This window comes from Spea bombifrons, chromosome 10 (assembly GCF_027358695.1).
Source record: "Spea bombifrons isolate aSpeBom1 chromosome 10, aSpeBom1.2.pri, whole genome shotgun sequence".
Taxonomy (NCBI): domain Eukaryota; kingdom Metazoa; phylum Chordata; class Amphibia; order Anura; family Pelobatidae; genus Spea; species Spea bombifrons.
The window spans coordinates 1,386,482-1,413,901 of record NC_071096.1 but is presented as its reverse complement, the minus strand read 5'-3'; the positions used below and the strand labels follow the sequence as shown (position 1 = coordinate 1,413,901).

The window sequence follows — 27,420 nt, the reverse complement described above, 5'->3', positions numbered from 1 at the left end:
GTTTTTTGGTTTTTTTTACTGCCATTTCTAATTAAAATAATATATTTTTTTAATTATTGGGACTCTTAATTTCTTTAAGTGGTTTTCACCCAATGGGATCGCAGCTTCCATCGCGGGATATAATTAGCTTGATTTTGTGTATCAGACCAGACAGGGGCTCCCCCAATGTCAGGCACCCCGGAGGGGCAGTTAATTACATTCTTACACCAACTGGGCAACTGGATGGAGCTGGGCGCAGAATGAGGCAGTCATTGGCAGAACTACTATTCCAGAACTACAACTCCCACAACACCCAGCCAGCATATTAACATGTTACATTACTCGCTGTCTCTCCCAGGCCGCTCGTCACCATCAGACTTTTCACTGTCATGTTTTTTTATTATTAGCACAGAAACGTGGGATGATCGTGGCCCCTGATTCCATTTAAGGGCCACTTATGTCTTTCCCAAAAGCAGATACATTTTTGGCTTGAAAATTGGTATTTATGGCACGAACAGCATGAAAAATACCACGAGAGAGCAGACGGTAAAAAATACAACTTCCGGTCGGGGGGGTTTGTGGGGAAATTTTAATAATAATAATAAATATTTGTCGGTAGCATCTACCGCAGGGAGATGATTCATAGAACGAAAGAGGTTGTTGCCATAGCAGCAGAAAATAAATCATGTATAGAAGAGGGCATTCATCGGAGGTAGAATTTGATCTCTATGCCCAGGAGGGGCTCAGATCCCGGGGGCCGCGGTACGTCTCTGCCTGGATGCGGATTCCGCCGCGCGTTTCTTGTTTTTCGGCCAGGGCGACTTTCTCGGCGACGTCTCTGTAACGATCGTTCACCTTCCTCCTCCTCGCTTCCTGCGATAAAAAAAAAACACAGGAAATCAGCCAATCCTTTCTGGGGGTTTTCACCTGGAAAATGTATTCATTTTATTTATTAAAAATATATATATAATTATATTTTTAATATTTTTTATATCATAGATTTTTTATGTTGCGATAAGTTTTTATGATGTTTCTATATAAATTTTTTTTACATTTATGTGGCTCAAATTATCCAAAAAAAATCTAAATAAAATCTTCTGATCGTTTCCCGGGTGACGGAGACCACCGGCCACGCGATGCGTCGGCTCACAGTCGGGATAACGCAGGAAAGTGCGGCATGGCAGCTTCCAGTGACATCATTCAGAGGATTTTATTTGTATTTTATGACATCGTTTTAATGAAATGCCGGCGTTTTGGTGTCGGCGCGGCGCCCCCTCTCACCTCCTGCTTTATTTCCCTCCGTTCGTTGGCGGCACATTTCTCAAACTCCCTCTGGTCGATCTTTTCCCGGACGTGGCGCAGGTGCTCCATCCTGCGCTGCTCTTTCTGTTTGTCCTCGGCTGCGATGGTCTGCAGCCGCAGACTGTTACTCTCGCGAGCCTCCTGCTTGGCTTTCATACTCTGGGCGGCTCGAGACGCCTTCTCCTTCAGCTTCACGTCTTCGTGTTTTAAGCGCTGCAGCGTCTTCACCCTTCCAGAATAATGGAAGAGAATATTTCATCATTTACCGGACGGAAGGAACGGCCCCAAAACACTGAAATCTCTCAAAAAACCACCCCTGCTGGGTGCAGGAACCATTTTTAAGCATACACTCATTCACTCTAACATCATACACTAACACACACATACACGCAGTCTCACTCACTCTAACACAATAAAGTAACACACTCATGCCTGCTAACACCATACACTCACACGCACATCCGATACCATACAGTAACACACACTCACTCTACCACCATACAGCTAAACATACACACATCACACGCACAATCACTCAAACAGCATGCAGTGACACGCAGACACACATACTAACACCACACACTCATTCTACCGCCATACAGCAAAACACACGAATGCTAAACCATTCGCTCACACATACACACGCTAACACCATACAGTGACACACACTCATTCTGCCACCATACAGCAAAACACGCGAATGCTAACACCATACGCTCACACATACACATTCTAACACCATTCGCTCACACATACACATGCTAACACCATTCACTCACACATACACATGCTAACACCACACACTTACTCACACTCACACTCCCCTCTTTAATTCACCTGTGAGCCTCCTGGCCGTCGGAGTATTTTTGGTCTTCGTTCTGCTCTCTCTTTTCTTCCCATTCACGATGCTTTATTATCTTCTCTTTCCGCGTTTCCAGGACCGCTTGCTTCCGTCTCAGTTTCTCCGCCTCGGATTCTCCAAGGCGTTCGACGGCCGGGGGCGCCGATCTCTGCAAAAAAATATTATTATTATAATTAATTTATTATTATTCTTTATTTATTAAGCGCTAACATTTTCCGCAACGCTGCGCTATTTAAATATGGACTGATATACAATTTATATCAAATATATTAAATATTAGAGATATATATATATATATATATACACACACACACATCATTTATATTAAATATATCAAATATTGGAAATTTAATATGCATTTATATATTTTATTATTCTTTATTAAGCGTTAACATGTTCTGCAATTTAAATATGGGCTGATTACACACACACACATATATATATATAAATAATTTATATTAAATATTAGATATATTACATTTAATATACATTCATATTTTTTTATTATTCTCTATTTAAATTTATTTATTTTATTATTCTTTATTTATTAAGTGCTAACATATTATCCCTAATTTAAATATGGACTGATTACATATATACCGGGTATATATACATCATTTATATTAAATATATTAAAGATTAGAGATATTACATGTAATATACATTTATATATGTTATCATTCTTTATACATTTGTATACATATACACCGGCTATATAAAGATAATTGATATTAAATAAGCACAATTTAAATATGGACTGATTACACACATATATATATATATATATATATATATATATATATATATATATACATCATTTATATTAAATATATTAAATATTAGAGATATTAAATTTAATATACATTTATATATTTTATTATTATTTATTAAGCGCTAACATATTCCGCAATTTAAATATGGACTGATTACATATATATATATATATATGTAATCAGTCCATATTTAAATTGCGGAATATGTTAGCGCTTAATAAATAAAGAATAATAAAATATATAAATTTAAATAGAGAATAAAAAAAAAATATGAATGTATATTAAATGTAATATATCTAATATTTAATATAAATTATCTTTATATAGCCGGTGTATATGTATACAAATGTATAAAGAATAATAACATATATAAATGTATATTACATGTAATATCTCTAATCTTTAATATATTTAATATAAATGATGTATATATACCCGGTATATATGTAATCAGTCCATATTTAAATTGCGGAATATGTTAGTGCTTAATAAATAAAGAATAATAAAATAAATAAATGTAAATAGAGAATAATAAGATATATAAATGTATATTAAATGTAATATATCTAATATTTAATATACCGGTATTTAATATAAATGGTGTATATATATAAATATATAAATATTACAGATATTACATTTTATACACATCTATATATTCTATGCGTATATAGAAGGCGTGCGGCTGCAATCATATTATCCGTTATTATATGCGATATATCGCCGTCCCTTTATTCCATGCGCGACTTCATGGCCGATGTGCCGCCATCTGTAAGTAGGTTCCCGGCTCTGACTCACCGCGTCCGACGGGTGGAAGTCTTGGTGAACGAGGACGTCTCTTACTGTCAAGCTTTTGCCGGGGGAATCTGCGATCCTTTCGAACAGCGCGCTCTGATTGGTTGATCCAGCGCCGTCTACCCACGATACTCCGGAATCCGCTTTGGATGTTCTGCCTTTCATCTTCTTCTCGCCGTGTCCTGGAAACATTAGAACCCCATCCTCATCAAACATTTCCGCGTCGGGGGCCGGGATCGCTAAATGTATTATTATTACTATTATTACTATTATTATTTTACTATTTTCAGCTCAAGCGTAGAAAAAATATTAAAAACTAGTATTTGTGTTATATACGGATTCACTAGTCGAAGGCTTTTGGGACCTCAGAGGTCTCTTCTTCATAAGGAAGAACGTGTAATCGGTATCTAGGATTTACTATCCCATCTAAAAGAAAGATCCAGATAATAATGAGATAAAAGTCAAGTTTTAGGGGTTTTTTTAACATAACATTATAAAAAGTCCATGAAGGTCTCCCGTGAACTCATTAAGCGTCCCTCGGGCAGGACGGACTCACCTGGTTTTCGATGGAAAGGTTCCGGGGGGCTTCGTCTCCAATACTTCCATTCAGGCCGCTCGCTGATGTCCGCTTGCGGCTTGTCCCACAGGCTGGAGTCTGTGTTCACCCCGCTGTCCACCGTTGTACTCAGAGTGGTCTTGGACAGCCATGTTTCTTGGTCGCTGTCATCATCATCATCATCGAGGGACTCTTCGGTCTCCTCTTCAGACTCAGAAGAACTTGAGAGTTGACGGGATCTTTCTCTCGTCGGGATTTCTCTTCGTCTCGAGGACAACGAAGTGTCTTCACCATCTTCCTTCTTGCCCCGAACGTACACCGTGGCCGTAGGGGTGAGAGACCACCAGTCGGGGCACTTGGGGTCCCAGCAGCAGGTGCAGGTTGGGTATTTGGGGTAGCAGCAGCAGGCGCAGCGGCGATGTGCGTGAGGGGAACAGGCCGGGCGCTGGAGCCACTCGTGGCGATAAAGTTGGCTTCCGAGGCACAGCTGGGGGGCCGACGTGAACCTGTCCGCGCACGCGTGGGCCGCCACCTCCCCGTCCTGGACCGCCTGCCTGCTGCCGATCGGCTGGTGGAGCGCGTCCATAACCCTCCAGTACACGGACGGGGAAACCCACACGGCAACACCGAGAGGCACGCGCGCCTTCTTACCATTCCAGAAACTGACTGTCAGCTCCTCGTCCTCCGTGACTGCGGAACATAAAAAAAAAAATGCAGCTTAGCACCTGATTCGGGGGAAATCTAAAGCGACGCGCCGGGGTTCTAAACTCGTCCAATGAAATGATTCCATGCCACTAAGTACCGCCCCCTTCTTCGGCTTTGCTTAGAAATGAGTGGATTTACCGTATATCAATAAAAAAGTTTTAAAAACTTTACCCCAAGAGTCAAGCTTAAGAGCCCCAGGATCTCGGACTTACCCCGTAGGGGGTCCCGGGTCTCCAGGCCCAGGGTAACGATTCCCGGTCCGTATCTCACTTGCTCCGGTTCCCATGGAGATAAGACAGTGTCTCCGGGGACGATACAACGTCTCAGCGCGTCATAGTACGGGATCAGGTCGTCGGCCGCCGTCTTCTGCAGCTGCGTTTGGTGTCGGCCGCCCGCCGGCTTATCAAACTCTATCAGGAAAACCCCCCGACATTCCTACCCGGGGGGGGGCAATACATTTATATGAAAAAAGCGCAGATTTAGGGTCATAAAATGTCATTAATAAAAGTTCAGTTATTTATACACGTTAAGCGCACATTTCTTTCTCGTTTCAAAAGAATTCCTTAAATACGTTTTTTGTGACAGCCGCTGGATCTCGTGTGAAAAGCGCGGATATATCGATGATCTCTCCCAAAATCCCCCGACAAAAAATAGTATTTTTTTACTTGGCTTTTTTGAAATTTGACAAATTGTAAACTTTTCCGAATTTTTAATACTTTTGAGAACCGAAGCAAAGCCCAGAAAGGTGGAGAAAGGGTGAATTATTAACATTTTATGAATGATATGAATTATTCGCAATTATAGAGTTAATTTTTTTACCAGACCCACCTCCTGCTTTACGGTCGCCAGGTAGTAAAAGCCGTCGCGCTGCCTTCTCGCCAGGACCGCGGTGTGCGGGGCGACGGGGCTCGGGCAGCCGAAGGAGATCGGACGGCAGGAGCTTTCCTCGTCGGGGCAGAGACTTCCACATCTAAGAGAAACATTCCAACAACGTGTCCTGTAATAACCCCCGCTACTGACGTGTTACTTAACACGCTTCATATATGTGACCGTTATCATCATTACACGCAGAGACGCGGATAAGGACATTTATAGATAGATATGTAGATATATGGAACAGCATGCCAGCAGAGGTGGTCAGAGCTACTGTACAGAATAAATTAATATACTTTACCGTACTGCCTGGTGGGTCACACAGGAGTGAGTATTCAGGGAGCATCTGCAAAAGTGCTCTGAGTGCACACTCACGCTGTGGCAGGAGTGTACGCTAAGCGGAGGCGGCACACTGCAGCACCTGTGATCCATGCACAGCGGCCTCACACAGCGATGCATCCTGAGGGGGGCTAATGAACAACATATGTCAGGGTCCTTGCCAGAGTGCCCACTCACTCAGAACACCCCTCATCACAGCGCCCACCCAATAAATACTCTCCCATCAAGCGCCCACTCCCTTCTCCAGATCACCCACTCACTAACCCCCCCAGTTCCCAATCTCTCACTACCCCCCCCCCACCGAGCGCTCACTCACTCACTGAATCCTGTTACTGACACTCATCTAACAAAATATAGCAAAAAAATCAGTCCCCAGAAATTAAACAAAATCCAAAGTAATTCATAATAATACATTAAAAATATAGATTTGATATCATTTAACCCCTCGAGTTCAGCTGCGTTTATTGCCTGACCTGATGTACTGAGGACCCCCAGACCTGTCTCTGCCCCGGGACTGGACTCGCTGCTGCGGGGCTGTGTATCTGAGCTGCTTCGCGTTGCGAGGAGTTTAGTGGCTGCCGAGGCTTCCTGGTTACCGAGTTTGTTTCTGTTTCGGCTTCTTAGGAACTGGAGCCAAGAAAGGATAATAGACCGAGACAACGGGGCAAACAGACCGGCCCCCTACACCGGGGCAAGGGCCGGGGGGCCCGAGCAGCTCTGCGGGGTGCTCCTCATATACCCTAATGGGGGGCTTCAAGATAATAATAATAATAAACAATAAAATAATAATAAAAAATAAATAAAAAAATAATAATAAATAATAATATAATAATAATAATAATAAAAAAATAAAATAATAATAATAATAAACAATACAAAAATAATGATAAACAATAAAATAATAATAAAAAAATAAAATAATAATAAACAATAATCATTTCTAATCATAATAATTACAATAAACAGAGTTTAGTCTGGAACTACGCATCATAACTTTGTTTCATTTAGTAAGTAAATTCGATGAATATTTCTCTATTTCTTGTGTAATAAAGCAGGTTCTAAAAAGTATATTTCTGATATATATAAAACGGGGATAATTGTGAAATAAACGGGTACAGATCCTTCCGCTGGAGACTCGATCGTTTCAAATAACTTTATTGGAGGTGGAAATGGAGACAGAGATGCGAGAAATAAAACAAGACAATAAAGCGTCAGACTCCAGGCCCGTGGGCTCTGCTCTGGATAGCTCTGCTTGAACACAGGTGAGTTAATGAGTTCAATCACTGGGTAGGACAACATGTGATTAATTTTACAACAATTATATCATTCACCAGATTTAGCGATATTATAATATATTTTTAATAAACACAATGCTTGATTTTAGAATCTCAGCTATTCTTACAAGGTCTCTTCAGGAGATCCTGAAAGCCTTGGTCTCGTGCTTTGTTCTCGTCCGTGTCTTCCCAGCAGAGGGTCTCCTGAAGCAGGCAGATGTATCTGATGGCAGCTCTAAGGGTCTGTACCTTGCTGAGACGTTTCTCCCGATACTCCGGGGGGAGATGCCTCCTGAGTCTGGCATAGCCCTCGTTGACGCATTTCACTCTCTGCCTCTCTCGCTCGTTCCTCTTCCGGATGTAGGACGGCCCGTAGCCGTCTTCGTAGGGACTGTATCCCTGGCAGTTGGGTTGATTTGGAATATTATAGAAATGGCCGAGGTAATGTTTTATGAGAGGCGGATCTGCGGCGTGGAAGATATTAGCCGCGTCTTGTGACCACGGGAGCCGACGCGTTTCGTGGCTCAGCTGGAAAGCTATCGGTGGATTCAAACACGATGAAACCGGCAGCGGAGAACCACGCTGGGGATCGCTGGCCAGGCTGTACGGGGTATTTTCCATAGTGGCTCTTATAACCTATATAATAAATCAATATTATTACCGCCTATAGATGGGCTCAAAAATAATGTTTTTGGTAACGAAACAAATCAAGTAAGTTTATGGAGAGAATAATGGATTTTCCAACTAATTTAGAGGGTTCTGTGAAAGCTTTAGATCCACCGATATTTCTCTTTTGTTTTATAAAGATTTATTATACAGCGATAACAAATATTAAAAAATATATATACTAAATTAACAAATAATATTAAAAATGTAAATATTCTTAAATTAACAAATAATAAAAAAAAAAGTTCTGTCCCTCGTATTAAAACATAGTCTAGGTATTTAGCGCACAAAAATGACTGGCAGCCGCCGTCCTGCACCAGTATTAATATTATTATTATTTTTATTCATAATCATTTATTTTCATGATGTATTATTATTAACAATGTATCATGATTTATTATTAATATTGCTTTATAATAATTATTTATAATTAATTCTTAATATATGCCCGTAATATTCTAGGAAACGGGATTCCTCTTACCTCACCCCCGTGGCAATAAACCAGACAGTGAATATGAACCCCCGAATAAATTTATATGCCCAGAGATGATCACATGGGGCAGGACACAAATGAAATTAAACCGGTGGTTTTTTGTCATTGTAGAAATATAAACACTAAACAGTGAGAAATAAAAGAGCGGACGCTCACAGCTGCCCCGCTAACAATGCGAGTGTTTATTTCAAAACACTTTTGAGCCGAGTTCCTGGAACAAAATAAACTCATCGATTCAGAAATATATTTTCTCATGCATTTTAGTATTGTCAAAAAAAATCTAGATTTATAAGAATTACCAGCCGATATTAGATGATTGTGAGCGGTCACGATGTACTAAGGTGAGAGCGAGAGAATGGGCGATAGCGAGAGAATGGGGGGGCGAGAGCAAGAATGAGCTCAGAGCCATCCATGTATTACTTTGGATACCTATATGGATTGGTAAAAGATAATATCTAGCAGATCAATTACTATGACAGAGGAGTGCCGCTCACATAGGCAGACTTTCTAAAGGTTTGCAGGCGCCCACAGCTTCTACTCCCATCATGCCCAGCCGCGAAATCCTAAAATCCGTAAGCAGGAGATACAAGGTGCAGTCAGCGACTCCCCCTTCCCCCAGGGGTCTGCATGATGGGATTGATAAAAGTATCTTTTAAACGTTGGACATGGTAACAGGCATTACGGTTACCAGTGCTTTTTAACCCATAATCTCCCATTTGGTAAATTATAGGACAGGGTTAAGCGCCGGTAGAACAGAATATCTGAAAGTAAAAGAAACCCATCATTGCAGCGACGAAACATAAACTGGTTTTCAGTCGTTCTTTTGGAGGTCGGCGAGAGATTTCTTCTTTTCCAATCCACAGACGAGCGAGAGAAAGGCGGAGGGGAATCTAAGTATTTATTTAAATACAAAAATCAGTACAACCAATTCTACAGCAAAAGCAACTAAATGTTTGTGGAAAGTTTCGCGGAACAGAGGAAGGGGTCCCCCAAAAACCTCAGAATATAAAGAAACTGATTATTTAAAAAAAAAAAAAAAAAAACAAGGAAACTTTTTTTTTTTTTTACTGGTTTAAAGCATTTACAGCCACGTGTTTTACCAGAGCAGTGCCTGCATCGGATAATATTACATCATACAGCGTAAAATAAAGCAAAAATTATCAGCGGTAACATACCCCCCCATACAGATGGGGTAATAATGCCAGAGGTACAAATAGAGCATTCTACCCGTGGCTGCTGTAATCGTAGCCTTTTCTGCCCGGAATCCCCGTAAGATCGCCCTACGTCTCGTAGAAACATAACTTTTTCATCTTAAAACGAAAGCCCAACCCTTTGAACGCCAATTAACGGCCACCGTCCAGCACAAAATGCCACCCAACTAACTGAAGTATTTTAAAGGTTCTTAACACATGAAGTTTTCCTACGGGGGCCGCGCTTTACACAGCGGCATGGAATCCAGAACTGTGTCAATCAATACTCTAATTGGTAAAAAGTATAATGCGGCCTCAGTAACCGGCGGGGCGGCGGATCCATGCAATTAACTAACCGGCAGCTACTCGTGCAGAAGGGGCAGCAAAAGCGAAGGATTGATATCTACAGACAAAGCCAAGAGCTCACTAAATAATAAAAGGATCTATATATACAACAATCACATTAACAGAGACGATCATGAATGTGTTAAAAAAAAAAAAAAAACCACATAATCACAGGCAGAGAATTACAATAATTTACCCATTTTATCATCTTTAATATATTAAGAGATTTTCATTGCGCAAAGAAACGTTAACGTGGAATCCTTCGCTTGTTTCGCTCTCTTTTGAAGTTTTGCCTCCGTTGAGAACATCTTCTGCCAGCGCACCCGCCGCCAGCCTGCGCCAATCCACAGACCCCCGCGGCAGCCTGGACTCAAATTCATGGGGGAAGCGCTGGGAAGACGGAGTGCGAGGGGGTCTTTCGGAGAGAAGGTGCCACGTTCGGAATTAGCTGAGCACGACGTGGCGGTCGAAGACGGACTTGCGCTGCTCCTGTACCTGCAGCTTCCAGCGCTGCTGCGCGTGCTCCACTTTATTCAAGACATTAGCGCGGCTCCTGGATCGCGACAACACGTTGTGTGCATTGGCAAAAGGCTGGTGGTCCTGAAAGAGTAAAAAGTGGTCTCGGTATGAGAATGAAGCAGCTTCTTTTAACATGATGAGGAAAACAAATTATTATTATGATATTTTATTTTTATGCCATAAAGTGCAGCAGCTGATTAAATAAATTCGGGACGGATCACGGAAGCAAAGCAAATGAGATTCTGTACATTCCTACGCGGCATTTGCACGAGCTGCGTGTGCTTTAGCGTGATCGAGCGTCATGTCATGGCTGTACACGCCTGGCAGGTAAGATTATTCTTTTGTTTTCTAACGCTGAGCGCAACTCACCTCCAAAGACGGAAATTTTAAGATGTGAAACCGGGGGATTTGGCGCTCGTCTTGTTTAATCAGACGCAGTAATCATTATTTATTGATTTATGGAAAGGCTTATAGAACGGGGAGGCCTTTTTTTTTTTTTTTTGACTGTGTTTTGGGTGTAAATTCATTGGATTAAAATATTTGAAAAAGAAAAAAAAAACAGTAAATTAAGGTGGACGTCGCCGATAAGCTGGGATAAATATTACTTTATTGTCTGCTTGGCAGCTTTGTGTGTTTACAGTAAACGAACACTTTCAGCTGGAGTTTTGGAAACAAAATATTGTTTTATTTGAGACAATTGGACCGTTACAACGGCAATAAACCGACGTGACAGCTCCTCGTAGCGCGAGACCACCAAATCCACAGCGTCAAAAAGAAAAAATGGCTGAGTAACCTAAGGACGCCTCTTCAGGTTTAGAATCGCCGCAGTGGTCAGGTTTGATTGCAAGAGAGTGAGGGGAGGGTTTCCAAAGGGCACATGTATAGCAGATGGATGGGGGGCAACTGCCAAAGAGGCAAAGGATTGGGGAGAGTCCAGCAGAGGGAAGGGGAAACGCAAAAGATGAGAAGCTTCGGAGAGACTCAAAAAGAATAGCAGGAGGAGACGCTGAGCCGGAATTTAATCATCGGAGAGAGCACTTGGGAGGATTCAGAACATTTCTGGAACAACAAACCTATACGTGCCGGACATGAGGGAGAAAAGACTTACCCCGACGTCATCTTCATTCTGAATGAGCTGAGAATGGCCAAAGAGCCGTCTCTTCAGCATGGGCTCCACCAGGGTCAGGTACACCATGTAGAGGAGGAGAAGGCCCAGTATGGACAGGTAGATGATGATGGTAATCTGTGAGGGAGGCAATGGGGGACACATTATACGGGACCCCCCCCAGGGGCAAGTTATGTAACATACCACAGGGGCTATTCCGGGGAGAACAAGGAAATAAAAATACACGGATAGCGAGATTTACGCTTCTTATTCAAGGCTTGGAGGCTTTTCTGGATGAGTTTGGGGAGATGGATATAAAAGACATATTTATTGCACCATATAATAAACAGTGAGACATTTTAATGGGACTACAGGGTCCCGGCAAAGACAGGCGAGGGTTCAGAGACCCGAAGCTCTCCGGTTAGTAAATCGGGGAGGAAGGACTTACTTTGATGGTGACGGAGCTCCTCTCTTCGTATTTACACTCACAGCGCAGGCAGTAAGCTTCTTCGTCGGCCCACGGCACGGGCATGGGCTTCACGACATGGCTGCAGACGCTGCATGCAGAGAAAGCAAAGATTGACTCAACGTCTTCAGGAGAGAAGGTGCAAGTGCCTACGGGTCACGGCGTGCAAGTGCCTACGGGTCGCGGCGCGCAAGTGCCTACGGGTCGCGGCGCGCAAGTGCCTACGGGTCGCGGCGCGCAAGTGCCTACGGGTCACGGCGTGCATGCGCACCACCGCCAACTGCATTACAGCAACCTAAAGGAAACCGTCCATCTTTGTCCAGCAGGCTCCTTTTAGCTGCGAGCAGGTGGGGGGGTGCATTTAAATACATGTCCGAAGCCATCGGATCGCCGCAGGTTACTCACCAGTCCTTCTGGGTGACGTTTTTGTTGAATATACTTCCGGGTTTGTCCTTATAAGGAGGGCAGATGCATTTACAGCGAACGTCCTCGGAATTCTGTGAAACAATCGCAGAACGCACATCGTTAACCCGTTCAGCCCCAAAACAAAACTATAATTTAGCAGCAGCAGCGTTTAACTCTTGGAGCGTCAGGGTTAGAGAAAGGGCAGCCACACGTTACAATGCAGCTCGTCAGATACATCCTCATCGAAATGTCTGACAAGCAGGGCCCTCCATGCCCTGTGGCTCCATCTGGATTTGTTTTTGTCCATATAGCCTGTTGTACAGCACTGCAGATTCTGTTGGCGCTATATAAAACACAGCATTTAACAGGTTTGCAGGGAGCTCGTGGCTTCTACTCCCATCATGCTCAGCCAAGAGTCCCTGACATCCGTAAGCATGAGATTCAGGGTGCTGTCAATGACTTCTTCTCCCCCAGGGGCCTGCAGTATGGGAGTAAGGGGTACACGGGGCCTGGGAGCTCAGGGGTCTCACCTTCTCGTCAGAGGCCGGAACAGGAACCATCAACAGGCAAATAACCACGGCCCACAGCAGGGCACATGAGGCCCGGAGAGCAGCCATATCCAGAACAACCAAACCTGTCAAACCCGAACCGGAACTGCCCTCCGCAAACTGCAAAACATCTGACGCGGCCCCACTTCCGTCTAACTTCCGGGCACTTGCGCATTGCTCATCGCCTTCCGTCAGATAATCTGACCACTGACACTTGGTTCCGCCCTCTGTGAGGAGCAGAGAATTCAGTGTTTATTCCACAGGACTGGCCCCTGACAGGGCTGGGGGCCACTCACACTCAGAACTCTGTAACCAATATGGTGCAGATCTGCCCTGACGTCTTTTTTTTAGTTTACGGAGAATTTTGCTAATAAATAAAATTGGGATTTTTTTTTAACATTTCAAATGGAAAAACAAACAAAAACCCGTGTTTGTTTCCATAACATAAATATAAGTCCTTCATTTTTTTACCTGCCAGGGTACCTGATAACCAAAGCCGGGAACTCACAGGGTTTTTTGGTGGGGCCTAGGGCGGACTCCTTCCTATTCTCCCCCGCTGTGGTAATATATATACAACTGGTGCTTTTGCTCCCAGTATGTTATGGGTGATATCCCTGCTTGAATGGAGGTGACTCAATGAAGTGTATTTTTAAATAATGACAAAGTCAAGGTTTCCATGACAACCGGGCAGTATAAGAACCATTTTGGGAACACACTTGGAGAGTCACTTCACCACGGGCTATTAAAGGGTTAATATTTCCGGAGAGTTCCAAGAAACCGCATGAAGTGAGGGAAGCGAAGTCTGATTTTTATATAGGAATTATTTATTGTTTTTATATAGAGCGCCATCATAGTCTGCAGCGCAGTACAGCGGGAATCGATGGAATTGGGTAAGATCTGATACTCATGCAGAAGCGACATGTAAAGAGAGGTGTGAATGATCTGCGCTGCGGGGGGCCGGTACTGTATAGAGGGCACGGTGTATATAAGCCCCCCAAATGCAGCCAGAAAAGCACGAGGGATTCTCAGGGACGCTGCGCTTCCTGCTTTGGAGCACCGGGTGGCGCTGCAGCTTTCTCAATAAGCAGTCTGAATGAAAAAAGGTGAGTCATGCCCAACAACAGTGATTAAGCCACCTGTGTTCAAGCAGTGATATCGATACTAATGGCTTTTTGTGTAGGTGTCAAATCAGCTGACCACCCCTGCTACATCGCCTCGTACTGACATCACCAATATGATGACATCACTAATACAGCGCCAGTACAGGGCAACGATGACATCACCAATACAGCACCAGTACAGAGCGATGATGACATTAATAATTTAACCCACGAATTTTGTGCCCCCCGAGTCCCCCCCATATTTATTTTCTCTGTGAATCCCTGAGCTGAATATACGTGAAACGTGTCTATGCGGCATAACGTGTTAATAACGTGTTCCGTGTCTCTGAGACCCCCGCAGCCCGCCAAGCTGTTAATCTTAGGTGATTTTGCACATCCGACACTTCACACAGATGATGTCATCCCATGCCCCAGTTGTCCACAGTTTCCATGGTAACCGTGTGCGAACGGCTCATCTTGTATCTTACGCCGAGTGCTTCGTTACATTTGGAGAAAACCCCCCCGCGTGACTCAGTGTTTCCTGATCGCGGCGTCCGGATCCGCGTCCCATACGTGAAGAATGTGTAAAGAACAAGACGGGAAACCTGCGTCACCATATCGATTACATACAATCCCTATGAGCACATATTAAACCGTAGCCGGCCCCTGGGGGCTGCATCATTTCATCTCATCAAACCCAGCGACAAAAATCAGCAGATTATTTCTTCAAGTTGTCACGGACATATTAAACTGTTATGAATGCGGTTTTAAAAAAAACATATATGTACTGAGAGGGTGGTAGATAAGTGGAACAGCCTCCCAGCAGAAGTGGTAGAGGGTAATACAGTGAGGGTATTAAACATGCATGGGATAGACATACGGCTCCTGAATCTAAGACGAGACCAAGGGCTGATTAAGGTTTGAGTCTCTACAGATTAGACGGGCCGACGGGGGCCGATCTGCCGGCAGGTTCTGGGTTTAGATTTCTTTCCACGACCTTCCAATTAGGATAAAGTGGAGGCTTCGTCGCGTGTCGTCTTCTCCGTCATGTGGATGCCCGTTAATGTTTTATGAGCCGCCGGTGTCTCCGTGCTGCGCCTCCCAGCAGGGACACCCCGGTCACCCGCGGGGAGAAAAGCCACACAGCCTGTGAAACGCGCCGCGAATAGCAAAGCTTTCATCAGGACCCGGATAGAGCCGGCGCAGCACGGTGCCGCTCGCAGCGACGTAATTGGGCGGCTAGGAGCGGAACGCAGGAGACCGACGTGTCCTTAATGTCAGGGTGGGTCACGTGGCAGGCAGATCGTCCCAGGGCGTCGTGGAACAAACAGCCCCCCCCGTCCTTTATCCTTTATGTATTTAAATGTTGCCCCCCCCCCCGGGCCGGACATATCTCAGGTCTTTCCTGATGTGATATTCCCGTTAGGATCTTGTGGTTCTGCGCCCCGTATTGTACTGCGTTACGGAATATGTTGGCGGACGCTCATTGAGGCCGTGTCAGTGCCTTAGAAATCGTCCCAAATCCCCGACGCGTTTTCTCTTCTCGTTCTCTTCTCAGAGCCAAGAACAGAAATCTCTGTGACAAGGAGCGTTTCTCTCGAGGGTTAATCTCTGTGTATTAACTCATTCCAGTTCCCTGAGTACCCCCACTCTCTCCCAGTAAGAACCCAGTTAACAGGCGACGTCCAGTGAGCACCCAGTAATGGCCATCTCTCCTAGAAACAAACACTCGAGGATGGCTCCCAGTAACCGCCTTCTCCCAGTAACCGCCTTCTCCCAGTAACAGAGACTTCTCCCAGTAACAGAGACTTCTCCCAGTAACAGAGACTTCTCCCAGTAACAGACTTCTCCCAGTAACAGACTTCTCCCAGTAACAGACTTCTCCCAGTAACAGAGACTTCTCCCAGTAACAGAGACTTCTCCCAGTAACAGACTTCTCCCAGTAACAGACTTCTCCCAGTAACAGACTTCTCCCAGTAACAGACGTCTCCCAGTAACAGACGTCTCCCAGTAACAGACTTCTCCCAGTAACAGACTTCTCCCAGTAACAGGCTTCTCCCAGTAACAGGCTTCTCCCAGTAACAGAGACTTCTCCCAGTAAGGTCCCACTAACTGGCTTTCACAGTAAGGTATACTGGATACCTTAGGCTGGATCTGACACTCAGAGTTGGACCTCAGTTAACCCCAGGCATGAGATCTCTGTCCCGAAACATAAACAATAAATACATTTATTTCTATCCGATCCCCCTAAATTTATATAGTTAACTCTTTAGTGGCGGAATCAAAAGAAACACAAAGAGTGACGCAGTGACATCATCAAACACGCGCTTTATTGTAAATATGGGTAAAACTGGCACATTTCAGAGGCTGATTGTCTTTGCGGAGATGGCCGGGCGGCGCATGGCCGGGCGGCGCGGGGTTTGGCTCGCGATTTATATAAAAAGGAAGCGTTTAGAATCACAATAAAAACCTTATGAGCTAGAAAAATGTTGCGTGATTTAAGACGGGGCTCCTTTAAATCCCAGAGGTCGGCGTTTCCAGTAAAAATGAATTATGGGGTAACTTTCATGTCTAAAAATGTCTATTTATAAAACACATGAAAATCAGCATTTTGTTAATTACAGTACAGTCAGATTTTATAACCAGATCATTAACGAGCGTTTCAGTGACGCCTCGTTTACTCCCCAGTGATTTTTTGGGGGTCTCTCGGACCTGCGCAGCTCTCATCCAATCACTGCCTTACTTTGGGCGGAATCGGTTAATAATATGCACATGGGGAGCACTGATTTCGTACATGCGCAATGACATGTTTCGAGCACAACCAAATAGATCCAAAATAGGTCACAGCAGTGGAAAGGGGGCCCCCGGAGACGCCCGGCAGAGGGGCGCCGGCAATTTGAGTTACGTCACTGGGCCAGCCCTGGGGTCCCTGCTTAGACCCTCCCTGCGAGCTGCAGTCTGCTCCATTTTTAAGTAAAAGAAGCAGAGATTTGGTCACTTTATGTGATTCTTAGAACAGCCTGGAGACGGTTTGGTTTATGGCTTGGATTTGGAGCACAGCGGTTCAATCATCAGTCAGATCAGTCACCTGACGGGCCAATCATCTAACAGCTCAATCATCAGATGGACCAATCATCTGACGGGCCAATCATCACTCAAAACAATCACCTGACGGGCCAATCATCTAACAGATCAATCATCTGACGGGCCAATCATCACTCCAAACAATCACCTGACGGACCAATCATCTAACAGATCAGTCATCACTCCAAACAATCACCTGACGGGCCAATCATCTAACAGATCAGTCATCCGACGGACCAATCATCCGAGAACTGAGGACATTATGATAAATATTCCGTTATGTAAACTTTTCTTTTCTTTACGGGACGTGAAGATCCGGAAGGCGTCGATATTTTATCTATAAATCCGGAATAAATGGATCTCCCGGTTATTCCTGAAATGAGCGGATTTGTGGAATTCTAGAAAGCACATAAAACGATCGCATCAAGAAACATGGAGTTAAGCACGTCAAGGGTGGGCAGCCTCAGCCACTCCAAGAGCCGCAGACTACAACTCCCGGGGGGCACTGCTCAGCATGATGGGAGTTATAGTCCTCGACAGCTGGACCGCCAGAGACCGCTTACACAGAGCAGGCCATGGTTACTCGCGCCGTCCTTCCGATGGGATGGAGTCGAAGCTCTTTGTTTAGTAAGAAGGGCAGCGCTCTCTTTGGGGCTCCTCTAATCCGCTACACATCCGGGGGGCTGGAACAGAGAGAGAGATTACTGCCCCCGGGGTATAAAACCCTGAAATTGTCTTTATTCCTCCCCACGTCATCCCTTTAACGACATGCCCCCCTAAACCCACTTTTATGTTACTATATCATATTGTATGCAACATTGGTTAATTCCAAGACGTTTATGCAGAAAAAAACCCTAATAATTCAAGCAAATTAAAATAATTACGTATTTGTAAATTTGGCTGGAGTTTAGCACAAAATGCAAATAAGGCGGTGACATCACAGGGGAGGAAATCGAATGATATTTGCCAAGAAAGAATAAAAGTATCAATTTTTAAATCGATCCCAATGTATGGATCTCATGCGCCGCAGGGTGTGACGGCTCCGGTTTAATAACCCTTCTGTGTCCGCACTCCCTGTCTCATGCACCTGCCTCCCCCCGGCCCTCATTGGCTGCCCTTTTATACTCACTTCTCTTTTGCATTGTGTTTTGTGACAATGAAAGGAATAACCTCCGGATCCGAGCCTCCGATCTCAAGCTGGTTCTTGTCAAGGTTTATAGTGCACTGCAAAAAAATAAACAGAATTATATTATATGGTGTGAGAAGTCCTGTACTCGCCAGCAAAGGATTCAGGGTTTAAAGTCCCATTACTAGATCAGCCTCTACCACTTCTGCTGGGAGGCTGTTTCACTTATCTTCCACCTTCTCGGCAAGGGACTTTACCTTCATGGATCGTAATGTCTGGAGCCCAAGTGAGAGATATCTGTCGTTGTCATCTAGAAAAGAAAGATAATGTGGATAATAAATATATTGAAGGAGTTATAGACATGATTTTAACGTATAAGTTCAAAGACTAATTAAGCAAAAATAGCCCTAAACGAATGTGAGAATAATTAACAAAGAACCAGATAGGTAAAGTAAGGATTCATGATTAATGTATGTTCTGGGTGTATATAGGATGAGGGTTAGTGTGTGGTAGTGTATGTTCTGGGTGTATATAGGATGAGGGTTAGTGTGTGATAGTGTATGTTCTGGGTGTATATAGGATGAGGGTTAGTGAGTGGTAGCGTATGTTCTGGGTGTATAAAGGATTAGGGTGTGATAGTGTATGTTCTGGGTGTATAGGATGAGGGTTAGTGTGTGATAGTGTATGTTCTGGGTGTATATAGGATGAGGGTTGGTGTGTGGTAGTGTATGTTCCGGGTGTATAGGATGAGGGTTAGTGTGTGATAGTGTATTTTCCGGGTGTATAGGATGAGGGTTAGTGTGTGGTAGTGTATGTTCTGGGTGTATATAGGATGAGGGTTAGTGTGTGATAGTGTATGTTCTGGGTGGATATAGGATGAGGGTTAGTGTGTGATAGTGTATGTTCTGGGTGTATATAGGATGAGGGTTACTGAGTGGTAGCGTATGTTCTGGGTGTATAAAGGATTAGGGTGTGATAGTGTATGTTCTGGGTGTATAGGATGAGGGTTAGTGTGTGATAGTGTATGTTCTGGGTGTATATAGGATGAGGGTTGGTGTGTGGTAGTGTATGTTCCGGGTGTATAGGATGAGGGTTAGTGTGTGATAGTGTATTTTCCGGGTGTATAGGATGAGGGTTAGTGTGTGATAGTGTATGTTCTGGGTGTATATAGGATGAGGGTTAGTGTGTGATAGTGTATGTTCTGGGTGGATATAGGATGAGGGTTAGTGTGTGATAGTGTATGTTCTGGGTGTATATAGGATGAGGGTTAGTGAGTGGTAGCGTATGTTCTGGGTGTATAAAGGATTAGGGTGTGATAGTGTATGTTCTGGGTGTATAGGATGAGGGTTAGTGTGTGATAGTGTATGTTCTGGGTGTATATAGGATGAGGGTTGGTGTGTGGTAGTGTATGTTCCGGGTGTATAGGATGAGGGTTAGTGTGTGATAGTGTATTTTCCGGGTGTATAGGATGAGGGTTAGTGTGTGATAGTGTATGTTCTGGGTGTATATAGGATGAGGGTTAGTGTGTGATAGTGTATGTTCTGGGTGGATATAGGATGAGGGTTAGTGTGTGATAGTGTATGTTCTGGGTGTATATAGGATGAGGGTTAGTGAGTGGTAGCGTATGTTCTGGGTGTATAAAGGATTAGGGTGTGATAGTGTATGTTCTGGGTGTATAGGATGAGGGTTAGTGTGTGATAGTGTATGTTCTGGGTGGATATAGGATGAGGGTTAGTGTGTGATAGTGTATGTTCTGGGTGTATATAGGATGAGGGTTAGTGTGTGATAGTGTATGTTCTGGGTGTATATAGGATGAGGGTTAGTGTGTGATAGTGTATGTTCTGGGTGTATAGGATGAGGGTTAGTGTGTGATAGTGTATGTTCTGGGTGTAAACGATGAGGGTTAGTGTGTGGTAGTGTATGTTCTGGGTGTATATAGGATGAGGGTTAGTGTGTGATAGTGTATGTTCTGGGTGTATATAGGATGAGGGTTAGTGTGTGATAGTGTATGTTCTGGGTGTATATAGGATGAGGGTTAGTGTGTGATAGTGTATGTTCTGGGTGTATATAGGATGAGGGTTAGTGTGTGATAGTGTATGTTCTGGGTGTATAGGTTATGTATAGGTCAGCATGCGCAGGATTTTGGCAGACTGTGTTTTTAACCCTTTTAACCCTGCTTTCGTTTTGAGACCAATTTGCCAATTTCTAATGAAATCCCCCAGTATTTGCCCCTGCTGTTAAACATTTGCCCCCAGGACTGGATCTGTACCTATGACCACCGCAGCGCACTCCAGGGTCAGACTCCCCAGCGTCACAGCCAATCGCTCGATTTGTCCGATGGGTGTCATGTTATACGGCAGCGCGGCGTTCTCCTCCTCGTTCTTACAGGATCGGAAATGTTCTTTCAGCCTAAATTAAAGAAAAAAACAATTGAGACGGTTTATGAGACCCCCTCCAAGATCGGCCAAAATCAGGACCCCCTAGCAAGGGTACCGGGGTATGTATGATCCGTCTGCTGGGGTTTGGGGACCCCAAATAACCTGCCTCGTTGTGGAATTCTGAGGTTTATTACTTTGGATTTATTCACCAAGCTGCGTTTGGCCCGGTGGGGCCGAGAGAAATGAACATTTTCCAAAAGCCCAAGAGGGATGGCGTCCCCCTGAACTCCCTCTGCCGAGGCCGTGTTGCATCTTCCAGTAACATCCTCCATGTTGGGACATGCGGCCCCCGAGAGCCGACAGTGACCTCATTCTGCCAGATCCGAGCTGATAATGGCTGCGTGGGGCTTTCCGCCTCGTCGGCTCCAGCACAGGATATATATATATCACAGAGCGCCTGACGTTGGGCTACAACCCCCAGCATGCCCAGCTGCTTGAGAGAATGTTGGGAGTTGCAGTCCATGGATGGTCAGAGTGATTGTCGGCCCCCCTGGGCAGGGGCAGATTGAACGGCAGGGGTTACAGGGGTGCTGTCCTTCACGCTCGCTGATTTGCCCTGTTCTGTAGCAAAGTGCATTAAAGTGACCTATAACAGAAGGGGGTGAGAACCAGCACAGCTGGGGTTAAACCAGAGGAGATTGGGTCGCTGTGATTTACTCTCCTATTAACCCATTGATGGATTTTGCGCCCCCTATATCTGCCCCACGATCGGACGGGGAGTTCTAGTAACAACAGCAGTAGCATATCGGGGTATCGGGGTATCGGGGTATCGGGGTATCAACAAGTCCAAGGGCAAACCTAGGGGCTTCACCCAAACCACCTATAGAGAAATCTATCCGTGGCTCGTAGCGCCGGCCGCGCTGTTCTCACATTCTATGAACGATACAATTTATATATAAACCTTTTTTTTCCCCGGAACTCTGATTTTTGGGGTAAAAAAGGGGACATTTGGTGCAAACTTTCTTGTGGAGCATTCAAGGATTTACCGGAGAACGAGAAGGTCCTCGAATAACTGGGGGCCGATGTTTGCACGGATAAAATGCACCAATAATAATAATAATGAGCTGTGCATGCGCAAGAGGGTTCCTTCTGCGGATAATTCCTGCCTTTTCCCCAAATTCCACTTGTTTTAGGAACGGATCAGTGAGGGAGCAAAGTATTAGCGTATGTAGTCTTTGCGGGGACTGGCTGACCAGCTATGGATGGGGTAAGTGTCGATGAGTCTGGAGTTTGGAAACGCCACATATTGCGTAAATGAAATCATTAGAAATGACCCAGCGATGTGTGCTGCCGGCCGGCGTCTCGCTGCGAGTGATAATTACCCCCCCCCCCCGCGGGCTGTGAAATCAGTGGGCGCTCGCCTTCCGTGAAACGCGGAGCTGGCAATCCGTCCCGGGCATTAACTCAGAAAATGCCGCACTCCAGCAACACCATATCCAGTACAGAGACTTAATAAACCCTTCCGGACGCCTTATCACCAACCAGCGAAAGGAGGGGGTCCCGAGACCCCCAGGTGATGCCGTTTAACTGTGAGATGTCTGGCTTCTACCCCAAAACTGCCTGAGTATTTGTATAAAGACTAAGAAAGGAGTTCAATGGAATTTTACAATCCCCACTAACAAAAATAACAAGAACAATAACAATAATAAATAACAATAACGATAACAATGTCTTCAAATAAACATAAGAACAGCAACAAAACAGTAATAACAACAACAATAAAAATAATATTAAACATAATAATAATAATAATAATAATAATAATAATAATAGCGAGGTTTCAGGAGTATCAGCGGTGTAATACTCCGCCGATTATTGCTCTGATTATTTCAGATTATTGATGTTTGGAAGTGCTGGTATTATTCTTCACCAGTCGTAACTGTGTTGAGCCAGACCACAACATTGCATCAGATTGCCGCAGCTGTTTGCCTGGCGCGCATGCATTCTGCGCAATCCCTGCTCTGCGGCGCATTCATTCATTCATTCACTCATTCATTCTGCGCTGTCACGCATTGTCGCGCAGCTACTCACCCGAGTCTCTCCACGCAGGCTGAAGGAATGAGGTTATGCTGACAAGAGGTGTCAATCGAGGCCCTGATCGCCTTCCCAGCGCACTGCACAGGACCAAAGACAAGAGACAGTGCTTATTAGTATTATTATTACTATTATTACTATTATTAATATGACTATTATTATTATTATTATTATCACTACTTTTATTATTATTACTGCCATTATTATTACTATTACTATTATTACTATTATTATTCATATTACTGCTATTATTATTACTTTAATTCTGCCCCCCCATCAACATTAACCCCTTGAGCGCCAGGAATGGGTGCCATGCCCGTATCCAATGTCATGCCCCCCACCCCAGCCCCCCTAAATAAAAATACATTATTATTAATACTATTACTAATATTATTACTTCTAATACTATTATTAATACTATTATTATTGTTATTATTATTATTATTACTGCTATTATTATTACTATTATTATTACTATTATTATTACTATTATTATTACTATTACTATTTTTTCAGAACCTTCTCAATTCCAATGATTTTGGTTGAAAATGTGCCCTGTTGGGGTAATTGTTGGACATGCGTTGCTATGAGGGGTACTTTATGGAAATAATCCTTAGCGCGTCAGGGACTGGTCGAGGCAGCGTACCCCAGACTCGCGGCGGAGGGGGGCAGCCGATTAACCCCAGGAGAGTCCGCAGATCTGAAATAAAACCCTATTTAACATAAAATAGAAAGGAAGCCCAACCTGACACCAAACGGAGATGAGATCCTCCTCGCCCGCCGTCCCGGCGCATTTCGCTTGGTGGAACTTGTTGCTCTCGCCCTTCGGGGGCCAGCTGGCGCGCGCCGGTCTCACTTTGGATAGGTTGGTCTCCAGGAGGCGTCTTTGCAGAATGTTATGCGGTTGCTGGGAGGGAGAAATACGTCGGGGCGCGATCACCTTAATAGAGCTTAACAACATGAGCCCCCCAACAGCGCAGGTTTCAGGATCTCCCCGGATGAGTGCGGACGGACCAACCAGTCCCAGTAAATAATATGTATAATACATACAACGTGTAATATATCGGTGAAAGAACTCGCCGTATCGCAGCTACTCCCCATAAACTACATTCAGGAGATTTCTCTAAATATGTATATAAATTTAACCCTTTAGCTGCTTTCATGTTGAGAAACGCCTAGCAATCCATCTCCGTGAAAGGGAGTTATTTCTCAGGTCATTAACCCCCCGCAGACTCTAATAACATGTAAATAAGTAAATGTAAGTTTTGGGGTAATTCTGGGAATTCGGGGGGGTAATTGGGGGGGTGAGGCTTAGTTGCTAGGAGACGGATGTATACGCTCGTTAAGCTGGTTTAGACGGATCTTGAGTCCAGTTTAATTAAATTGGCAGCGCCTGCGCCCGACGCGCTCCCCGGTAACGGGGCCGGTACAAGTTCCCCTAAAATTATCACAACAACAAGAATTTCTCAAGGGAAGTCACATCCTGCAACCCCCAACCCCAAAACCCCGAACCTGCCGGTAGATCGGCCCCCAACGGCCCCCGTTTCTCCTGTTGTAAAGACTCAAACCTTAATCAGTCGTTGGTCTCGTCTTAGATTCTGGAGCCGTATGTCTATCCCATGCATGTTTAACCCCCTCACTGTATTACCCTCTACCACCTCTGCTGGGAGGCTGTTCCACTTATCTACCACCCTTCCAGTAAAGTAAAACTTCCTTCCATTCCATCTCAGCCTCTGATCCTGTAGTGTTAGACCCCCCCTCGTCCTTTATGAGGACTTGGATTACGTTTGAGAATTGGGTTTAAAGTTCCACTTTTATTCACCGTTACGGTTCATTACGTTTTATTTCAGTGGTTAAGGCGCCGCGATTCCTTCAGTTGGGGATTCTATTGTTTTTTATTAGTAGAGAAGGGAGTATATCGCCGGCTCGTTCTCCAACGCTCAGCAAACCGGTCATTTCATGGGATTAAAAACCCATCATCTCTCCATCAAAATTTCCTCCGACCCATAAAAACAAACGGAGCGTTTCAGTAACTGCCCCTCCGGCCGTGGCAGAGCGTTAATCACACGCTTACAGCTCCTGTAATCTGCTCTTACCTTCACAATAGAGAAAGCTGGCTAACTGGGGATGATGGGAATTGTAGTCTAACATAAAGTCAACATGTGGAGCCTTTACCTGAGGACCCTTATAAAAAAAAATCATGTGAGATGGATTATAATGCAAAATTTATATTTTCCATAAGGGCTGTCGGGGCGCTAAATCACATGACTGCAGATCCTCAGCAAGACAATTAACCCCTTCCTTGTATTTCCTTCACTATTCCCGTATTACATCCCTTTATCTGCTTTATGGAGCGTTAAAGTGTTAATCCAGGTCAATCTCCACTGGAGAGTCACAAAACCTGAGCGTCACTTCTCTCCTTTACACAGATAATAATAATAATCTTCATCATCGTCACCTCGGGTAATCTGCGTTAATAATATTTATCTCCAGTTTCAATAATCAACTCAGTAAACAGATAATAAGAGAGATAAAAGGAAGGTATCTTCAGGGTTAATAATATAATGCGTCTGATGATTTTATTTGTTTCACGCATTTAATGATAATCACGGTTATGACAGGCGAGTAGATTTACTAAATTATATCGAGTTCACGAGTGCAGCCATTTTGGGCCTTTTAGCCCCGCCCCCTGCATATCCCTCATGGAGCCGTCACAGAGACGTCACCTGGCAGCACCCCGGACTCTTTGCTTTATACTTTATATGGAGAAACCTCCTAATAGGACTTCTAGGCCTGCTCTTCCCGGCACAGGCGGCGCGGGGATATGACATCATACCGCTGCACCCCCACTGAGGCAAATCTCTGCCCCCCCCCACCATTACATGACAGCTCAGAGCAGTCACTATGGAGCTGTGTTATGACATCATGCCTCGGCCCCTCTGATGTCACAGATCTATCTTTAGCTACGTTTTTCTCTGGGGCCCCGGGCCCCGCTGCTGTCACCTGCCCTGGATTGTTCTGTGGCTGAGATTTATCAGATTTAGTGCCCCTTTACCCAGCATGCGCTAAGGGAAGCCGGGGAGATTCTAATTCTAATCGCGGCGGAAACTGTTTACGTCTCTCATATCTCGATAGATACTGTTGATGTTTAAAAAGAAACATTAAAACCAAAAATGGTTACATTTAGAGGGAATGGAGCTTTTTTTACATTGTGTGAAACAATTAACCCATCGCTGGGCTCGTTGTAACCGACCCGGGAGAGGAATGGATTCCGGGCACACAAAAAAAAAACAGCAAAACGGTGAAAAGAGATGAATTACCTGAAAAAATCCACGGCACAAACGCAGTCAACGCCGCTAAAAATCACATTTTCTTTAACCTCAAACTATCATTTTGTTATTATATATATATATTAACTGACCGCGAGATTTTTCTGTAATCAGATCGTATCTTATGAAAAAGTTTCTGCCCCTCCATCAACATTAACCCCCTGAGTGCCAGGAGTGGGCGCCATGCCCATCTTCGAATAAAGTAAACATTTAAATGTCATGCCCCCCCCACTCCAGCCCCCCCCCAAAATAAATCGAGGCAGAATTGAAATGGGGATTTCGTTTAACGCTTTCATCACGCAAAGGGTTAACAACGAGGTGGCCGGCATTTCGTGGAAGCACCGGACCCCCCCCCTTACCGTATCCTTGGAGGTTCCCAGCCGTTTCAGGCCATCCAGAGGCAGCAGGTCGGCGGAGTCCTTGTGGATGAACTGGACGGATTGCTTGATCCTCCTCTGCTGGCGAAGGGAGGCAGCCTCGCGGAGGTCGCCCTCTTTCCTGCCGCCGCCGCCGTCGGTGAGAATCCCGGAATAGAACATATCCCAGCGTCCCCGCGCCTCTCCAGATGCACGGCAGCAGACGGCAGCCCTGGTGCTTTATAGCCCGGGGGCTATCGGCTGACGTACGCGGAGAGGCAGGTGCTTGGCCACTGGGAGGAGGTGGCACAGCCGCTGCTCCTAGGGACGGATTAGCAGCAAGTGGGGGCCCTGGAGGACAGAGCTAAATAGAACCCCCCCCCCCCGCACACACAGACCACCCCGCCGTACGTCAACATTTATTCACCCAATAAACATAAAAAGCGGAACAAATCCAATAAAAACGGAATCCGGGGACATTCTTTTTAATGATTTCGTTCAGAAGATTCCAAAAAGTGCCAAACGGGCAGGAAATGAAAGGAAAGAAATGAAGAGATTTCTCAGAATCCGCGGCATTCGCTTCCCGCTCATTATTGGTTTTTTTAGCAGGAATTGGTAAAAACGAATTGGATTTTTTTTTTTTACGACCGGGAAATAAAAGTCGCTTTTCACATATAATAAACTTTAATAATTTTGATGATAAATAATTGAAATCACTTATTTCATTCATTTTCACTGTTTCGCTGCATCTTGTATTT

General features: G+C 44.5%; 3 protein-coding genes and 1 long non-coding RNA gene across 4 annotated transcripts; all 4 read right to left on the bottom strand.

The window, feature by feature from the left end:
- Positions 1-425: 425 nt before the first annotated feature.
- C10H11orf16 (chromosome 10 C11orf16 homolog) lies at positions 426-6,031 on the bottom strand. Its single transcript, XM_053449217.1, has 8 exons — positions 6,000-6,031; positions 5,801-5,942; positions 5,185-5,407; positions 4,268-4,957; positions 3,715-3,893; positions 2,119-2,291; positions 1,261-1,510; positions 426-852 (listed from the first exon to the last, which is right to left on the bottom strand). The coding sequence occupies exons 1-8, from the start codon at positions 6,029-6,031 to the stop codon at positions 706-708; spliced, it is 1,836 nt and encodes a 611-aa protein (XP_053305192.1). The 3' UTR covers positions 426-705.
- Positions 6,032-10,343: 4,312 nt separating this feature from the next.
- On the bottom strand, positions 10,344-13,358 carry TMEM9B (TMEM9 domain family member B). The gene is made up of 5 exons (XM_053448662.1): positions 13,178-13,358; positions 12,648-12,739; positions 12,225-12,333; positions 11,780-11,914; positions 10,344-10,752 (listed from the first exon to the last, which is right to left on the bottom strand). The coding sequence occupies exons 1-5, from the start codon at positions 13,262-13,264 to the stop codon at positions 10,597-10,599; spliced, it is 579 nt and encodes a 192-aa protein (XP_053304637.1). The 5' UTR covers positions 13,265-13,358; the 3' UTR covers positions 10,344-10,596.
- Positions 13,359-16,608: 3,250 nt separating this feature from the next.
- On the bottom strand, positions 16,609-17,602 carry LOC128467518 (uncharacterized). Its single transcript, XR_008345732.1, has 2 exons — positions 17,528-17,602; positions 16,609-17,383 (listed from the first exon to the last, which is right to left on the bottom strand). It is a non-coding gene; the product is annotated as an uncharacterized LOC128467518 (long non-coding RNA).
- A 354-nt stretch (positions 17,603-17,956) lies between these two features.
- On the bottom strand, positions 17,957-27,025 carry NRIP3 (nuclear receptor interacting protein 3). Its single transcript, XM_053449327.1, has 7 exons — positions 26,666-27,025; positions 23,723-23,884; positions 22,975-23,057; positions 20,775-20,914; positions 18,763-18,815; positions 18,509-18,603; positions 17,957-18,062 (listed from the first exon to the last, which is right to left on the bottom strand). Exons 1-7 carry the CDS (start codon positions 26,843-26,845, stop codon positions 18,047-18,049), a joined length of 729 nt encoding a protein of 242 aa, XP_053305302.1. The 5' UTR covers positions 26,846-27,025; the 3' UTR covers positions 17,957-18,046.
- Positions 27,026-27,420: the final 395 nt, after the last annotated feature.